This window comes from Liolophura sinensis, chromosome 6, assembly GCF_032854445.1.
Source record: "Liolophura sinensis isolate JHLJ2023 chromosome 6, CUHK_Ljap_v2, whole genome shotgun sequence".
Classification (NCBI taxonomy): Eukaryota; Metazoa; Mollusca; class Polyplacophora; order Chitonida; family Chitonidae; genus Liolophura; species Liolophura sinensis.
The window spans coordinates 64,620,988-64,628,146 of record NC_088300.1 but is presented as its reverse complement, the minus strand read 5'-3'; the positions used below and the strand labels follow the sequence as shown (position 1 = coordinate 64,628,146).

The 7,159-nt window shown below is 37.6% G+C and overlaps 1 protein-coding gene across 1 annotated transcript; it reads right to left on the bottom strand.

Annotated features, from left to right (window-relative positions):
• Positions 1–327: 327 nt before the first annotated feature.
• On the bottom strand, positions 328–5,925 carry LOC135468976 (E2F-associated phosphoprotein-like). The gene is made up of 5 exons (XM_064747479.1): positions 5,780–5,925; positions 5,072–5,262; positions 3,892–4,020; positions 2,931–3,162; positions 328–648 (listed from the first exon to the last, which is right to left on the bottom strand). The coding sequence occupies exons 1-5, from the start codon at positions 5,902–5,904 to the stop codon at positions 369–371; spliced, it is 957 nt and encodes a 318-aa protein (XP_064603549.1). The 5' UTR covers positions 5,905–5,925; the 3' UTR covers positions 328–368.
• Positions 5,926–7,159: the final 1,234 nt, after the last annotated feature.

Below are 7,159 nucleotides of genomic sequence, written 5' to 3'. Positions count from 1 at the left end.
GTTGCATTTAATGTTAGATATATTTCAGTCCATACTCAAGAAGATGTTAAAGCAAATATAAGAAGTAATAAAACATCCTTTAAAGTTTTTATTGTGTTTAATGGTGTTTATATATACATGTATATGTTACATATATGTTGCCATGATCCACAGGTATAACATTCAACAACAAAGCTTGGCCCATGGCAATCCTTGTGAAATTCGCATCTTTCCATCCATCATCCATCATTTGTGGTCACTTTTATGGAAGTGAAAACAAACTCTTTCATTCAGAGGTTCAGTTTTTACTTTGGACACCAACTTAATCAAATGTTGCTGCTGTTCAAGTGGAAAAAGTCTGAAGCCAGCAAACTCTTTCAATCAGAAGTTCAGTAACTCGACAGCACATTAAAGAAGTGATAAATTTCCTCCTGGTCGTACATTGCCACAAGAGTGTTACATTCTGTACATCTGACTGGATGGTACACATCAAACTCGGCAGTACTGTCTGTGCCGAGACCCTCTGCGGATCCATCACTAGCTGTAAACCTTGTTTTCTTCTTCTGCTTTTTCCTTGATGTTTCCTTGGGGTATTTGAGCACTTCTTGTAAATCCACTGAGCAGTGAGACACAAACATTGCTCTGTACTGGTGGGTATACACATCATGCCTGGAAATGGAGTATATTTCAGAATTGTTAACATTATTTGTTGGCTGCTTTTTTTCAAGGTTGTTGAAAAAGTCTAACAACATCTTTAAAAGGTTAATTACACAGTTGGTTAGGTTAAAATCTTTGTTTTGCCATTGCTAAGGTCCAGAATGGTAAAAAAGTTGCTCACCACCTTTATTTGTTGCATACCAAGTGAGGAATAAATGAATGGCTATGGCTTGCCCTTCCGTAGAGTTAAACTAAAAGCTGCTTCAAATGAGGAATAACCAAAATACTAAGGTCACAGCTTGTTTGGCTAATGCGTCGGCCTTTTTAAAGCCCAAGAAAACTGGATACCTGACAAAGCATATTGAATGGTTTATTCTCATCGCTTCAGATTCCGCCACCCATTACCCAGACCAACTGGGGGTCAAAAAAACAAAAAAATTCTTGACATCAATCAAAGAAATATTGTTTTAAAAGACAAAGTTTCGCCCGTTGGCTACTGCTGTTTATTTGAAGTGGGTGACGGATGAAGATAACAGAAGTCGGTGATTAGCGCCCCCAGCCGTTTCATTAGACTGCATGGCAGCTATGGTCTCTAATCAGCGCCACGTGGGGTCAAGTCATTGACTGCCAGATGTGCTGGTCTCCCAAGTAGCCCATGTACATGTCTAATTATACCCATGAATCAAAATGAAGAAAGTATCAAGTCAGGCGATGACTATTACAACCCTGTAAATTCCAAACACTGTCACTGTCTAAACGTAGGCCTACACTGCAGACCTCAAAACAGTGAACGTAGGATTGATTGGGTAACATGGAAGTCACATAGCAGCATTATCTTGTGAACTGTTGTCTATTCAGAGTCCTCATTATGCAATAAATATTTGTGCACATGTATTTCAGGTACAAATTTATTTCACTCAAAAACATCTCATCAACCTCCTGTGTAATATGAATGAAGTATGTCACTCAGCGCGCATATTCTGTTTTGTTACAATCGAAACTGTCCTCTTATTGCAGAAAAGTTAGGTTTAAGGCAATTTGAAATTGGAAACCTTCCATTAACACAGAAAACATACTCAAAACAAGGTTTCTGAAAACTACCACGATTAACTTTGATCCCTTTTTGGTAGCACTTGGTGCGAGTCCGGCACATACTTGGAGTCAAAGAGGATTTGTCCTTGTTGTTGACATATTAGGAGTTCAAACAACACTGAATAGCTATATATCAAAATAAAGTGCAAGTTTTATCATTACGGGTAAGCAAATTTCCCCACGTGATTTATGCATTGCCAGCCACAGGTAAAAATCCTGCCATCAACGGGTATAATAGATTTTGAGCCCTGTGATTGTAAATAGTGGCTTTAAAGACAGTTTGACATCATCTGAATGTAAGGATTCACAGGGTACTAAGTTCTGTTATAGCTTTGTACATGAATAGCTCTGCATTTTAACAGATATTTGACATGCCACTCCACATGAGTAAAGGTACTGGGTGGTCATGCTCAATCTCCAGGGAGTTTCCTGCTGAATTCCCATTCATCATAAAACGGCGATCGTAAAACAATCAAGGTGCACCTATTGTGAAGTAAGCCAGCATGTACTTAATTCATTGTGAAACTGAAGAAAACATATTGGTGGTAGGAGCATAGACTGACTGCCCACTGAAGCGATGAGCTTGCATATTTATTACTTTCGGGAAGTGTCCTTATAATCCCGACCACCCCCGATGCTCTCCCGCAGCACCCAGTCAGCAAGAACCACAATCAACGCAATAAATCATGGGATACACTTTCCGAGCCTTTGGGCGAAACTGAAGGTTATTTACAGTAACTCACCAAACTCTAACTTTTTGAGTTTTACTTCAGCACTGACATGTCAGACAGTACAGGTGAAATAATTACCTACCTCTTTGTTCCGTGTTCACGTCATGAATAGTTTACTTATATATGCTTTATGGCTTGAGGAAATATGACAGACTGGACAAAACCTCTCCAAGAACCTGACAAACAATTTCTGCAACAAAACTTCCATAGCTCACACTTCTTGTAGTAAGCCACTCTTTAATACTCTTGTCATAATTTCTTTCAATTATTTGATTGGTGTTTTATGCTGTACTCAAGAATATTTCACTTATAAGACAGCGGCCAGCGTTTGGTGGGAGGAAACCGGGCAGAGCCCTGGGTGAAACCCATGACCATCTGTAGGTTGCTGACAGACCTTTCCACCCATAGCCCTCTTTACATAATGAATTCTGCCATGTCATAATGTAACTGTTGACTAGTGCGATGGGCTACCTCTGACAATCCAAACAGAGTGTGGTCATACAGGCTGGACAGTCCAACACAGCATCACTGCTTGGTAAGCCCTTCTTGGAGCGCTTCTGAGTGCTAACGCCAGTCTGTTGTGATGAGGGTTGGTATTGCTTCCTTCTGTTGTCCATCCACCTCTGGTCATCATCGTCCATGTTGGGGTCATACAGCAGCTCATCGTTAGACAACACTGGCCTCTTTTTTCTTCTCTTCTCTCCTGTTGAGAAAAAGCGAGCGCATCAACACTTTCCAACCACCACCTCAACAATATTTTGAAACATTCTGAGAGAGCTAGGGGGTGTAGAGAAATAATCTGCATAGGTTTATGAAGCGACCATCTTCAGTAACAAAGAAACTGTTGTTGTCACTTTCATAAGAAATGTATGCAGAAATTCCACTGAAAAAGGTGCTTTAGAGGTCCAAAAGGTTGAAGATTTACAGTAGTCTGATATTTTTGCCTTCAAGTTAAATTTTATTATACTAATATGTATCTATGCTTGGGAATATTCTTGAGTACGGCGTAAAACACCAATCAAATAAATAAATAAATCTATGCCTGGGGTTTAATGTCGTATTTATTACACTAATATATCTAGCAGATACAGTTCATGTAAATGAATATAAATATTATAAAGAAAAATTTTGGTAAAATAAAGAATTACACTGGAAGAAATATTTATATAGGTTATGTTCTTAATATTTGTACAATTATTTAAAAATGATTGAATGAAGTTGTGAGCCAATGTTCAAGATAACAAATACCCTTATTCTCAAATGCGACACTGATGATTTCAAGTCTACAGCAGTGAAATGAATTACCATAACAACATAAACTGGTGGCCTGGATGCTGTGGAAACAAGAGTTGTTGTTGTAATTATACATGAATTTGTGAGCTAAGAATAAAATACACAAACTTCCGAACAAGACTCTGCCACAGCATATTACCTTCAACCATTTCCTCTTCATCAGAATCAAAGTACACCTCATCATAGTTAGCCTGGTTTTCAGTTCCTCTGGAGTTATCTCCCTCTTGTTTCTTGTTTGCCATATTAGCAGATGTACTCTGGGATGAAGCTATAAACAAAATGTGTAAACTTGTGATTTTAAGAATTAAAAGTAAGATGACATTAGTAACATCAAGATGTGAAGAAATCTATTTATAAATGTATATTTTACAATAATTTGTGATAATAACTCCTAATGAAAAAGAATACTCAAAAGAAAGAAACACAAGAATTTAGTCTGCCAACAGATTTCTAAATGCCTGCAGGAGTGCTTATGAAGGGTGTTACATTTCTGAAGTAAAAATAATTTAACTGTACACTACCGAACTGTTATCAAACTGCACCAATACACAATGAGACTGCCTAAAGGTATGAAAATAATCTCTCACACGAGCACAGTGCATACACAGCTATACACAGACTGTGCTACTCTAAAAAACAATTTTTTCATTTTCAATATATAATTTACCACCAATATCATCGTGTCATGCATGTATAAACCTGAGCTAAATTTATGTGCCTGTACATGTAGTACGTTTTGAGATACCATTGTTAACATACACATTCTTAGCGTAATTAACACACCTATAGCATCACCACATGAATATCTCCCTTGTGTCATTGAATTTGTATAAGATACATGTACCACCCTTAACACTGAATGTTCTATGTTGAATTTGGGTTCAAATGTATTAAGCTTAAAGCATATTGATATTTGTATGCACTAGTGTAAATTTATGCTCCTTAAATGCTCAATTCTCCAAATGCTAGAAACTGTTACTTCATGATTCTATGAGGATACAATAGTATGGTAAAAATACCCCTTTTATTATGCATTAACTGCTATTTGGTGTCGATGTCAGGGGTATGACTAAAGCTCCTCATGTACATACATGTACATTTTTACAGGCAAGCTAAAATGCAGTGAGAATGTAGACAGTGACAGCAAATTTTGAGCTGATTTCTGGTAAAAATCTACGAAATATATGAAAATATAGGACGATCTGAAAAATATAGGAAATATAGAAAGACTGAGGCCTGAAGTAATGTTGTCAAAACATTGTTGAGAAATTTTAGACCATAAGATTGCCTGTGCTGAGGACTTGGTATCCAATGTGTACCTTGAGCTTTTCTTTGAGCTTCCAACTCTGCCACTTGATCATCCAATTCCTTGTTCATCTCCTTTTCAAAGTCATCTTCACTGGAAGTGTTCTCATTTGGGCGATTTTCTCCAGATGAAGCTCGTCGTCTTGACAACTTCAGTTTTCTTTCCGGAGTTCCCTGCAGCAGGATATCAATCTCATCCTCAGAGCTAAGAAGTAAACAAACAAATCAAGAACCATTATAAATATTAAATGGCATCTCAAAGAGTCTCATTTATTAAGGTAAATCCTGTGAAAAACTAAGGGATGCTGAAGTATCCCAGGTTAAATACAGAAAGCATAGAATAAGAATTAATGAATATAAAATGACGATAGAAATGTTGGATGATGAATGAATTTTGACCCTGGTCCACGACAAAAAATGCCGGAGATTTCGTTTTAAAGTTCGGATACCGGTAGGCCTACAGGGAACGTGAGGGACAACAACAACACAACAAGGTTTTAATCGCTGATTGCACCTTATTTTGGGGGGCGGGGGGGGGGGGTGACTATTTAATGGTGACAGAGACAGATATATCACAAGATTAAGTCCAATACGTTGGTCCACGTTAAAACATATCTAGTGACAGAAGCAATGCCAATGGACCGCAGAGCAAGTTACGAGAACATAAGCCTAAGGTAAGGGACAACAACAACACAACAGTTTTCCAACTGTTCACGAGATACCTGTCAGCGTTTTCTGATCCTGAATCGTCATCGTATCCTACATAATCGTAATCTCTATCAAAAATACCCTCCATACTTTGAAACAACCGTTGTAACAAAACTGTGTTAACGTAACATAACTGCATTCACGAACGTCTCCGAATCGTCATCACCATTATGGGCGGCCATGCCTAATAACAGATTATCCCCCTTGATGTGCTTCTAATAAGTTATCCCCCCTTGATTGCGCCCCTGGGAGGACGTTTGCTCAAAATTATTGGAAGTACGTGTTAAACTACAAGCGCCATTAAGACGAATTTCGTTGGCATAAACAAAGAACACTTTAGGATTTTTCTGCTTAGATTGAAATGCCCAATTCAGTGTCAATACACTTTTCTTCACTGTATACCCTTTGGCAGATAACCCACATGAGAGAGTTCAATTGACACAGAAGTCTTATGATCATCCAGACACTGGTGATCTCGAAAACACAGGCATGTCTTAAACTGGTAACACACCAAATCTTTCAACTGTACCGAAAGTGATTTTGACAGAATTCTGCTGTTAACTGCTAAAGCTAATCAATGGTGATAACTTCCCTAACAATGGCCAGTAAACACCGGTACGTGTATATTTATTCAGATGTATATTTATCCACATGCTGTCAGATGTAAATGAGAGGTTTTAGGAACACCTCCTTAAAATAGTCAACCTTCTAGACCTCTAAAGCACTTTTTTGGTGGAATTTATGCCATTTATTATGAAAATCATGCTAAAATGATTTGTTTGTGTCATTAAAGCAGAAAGCTTAAGAAAAACTGTGCAAATTCTTTCACCACCTCCTATAGTTCTCTTAGAATGTTTTAAAATATTGGTTGCAGAGATGGTTGAAAAGGTTGAATAATTGGGGTAGTTTCTGTTTCATATCTAACAAGCTCAGGTGTTAGATATTTCAAATTATATTCATTCACTGATTCTTGTTTCATGCTATACTGAAAAATATTTATTTTATACACAGGCAGCCAATATAAGAGTCTCAATGGTCATATGACCACTATTGACTGCTTGTTGCCACTAAGGTGCTTTGAACTGTAGATGCACAGGCATCTTGGGAAATCCCTGTTTATGGATATGTTCATGCCACTCAGAGATAAGCATCTTAGCTGCTCTCATAATGATATGGCTGCAGTAAGGCGATGTTAAGTCATAATCAATCAGTCATACTTGCTAACTCAGCAAGCACCTCCACGTCACATTACCAACACAATGTCATAACAAAAATAGCTGGGCTACAGATTCGTAAGTGAAATATTCTTGAGTACAGCGTAAAACTTCAATCAATTAAAATAAATAAATAAATAAACAAATATAAAAAAGGATCATCTTAAAAAACATCATCTG

Coding starts and splice junctions, on each gene's coding strand:
- LOC135468976 (XM_064747479.1), bottom strand. CDS start 5,904: ATGCAGTTATGTTACGTTAACACAGTTTTGTTACAACGGTTGTTTCAA. Junction 4,021..5,071: donor AGCTCAAAGAAAAGCTCAAG/GTACACATTGGA, acceptor TTTTGTTTATAG/CTTCATCCCAGAGTACATCT. Junction 3,163..3,891: donor TGAAGAGGAAATGGTTGAAG/GTAATATGCTGT, acceptor TTTTCTCAACAG/GAGAGAAGAGAAGAAAAAAG.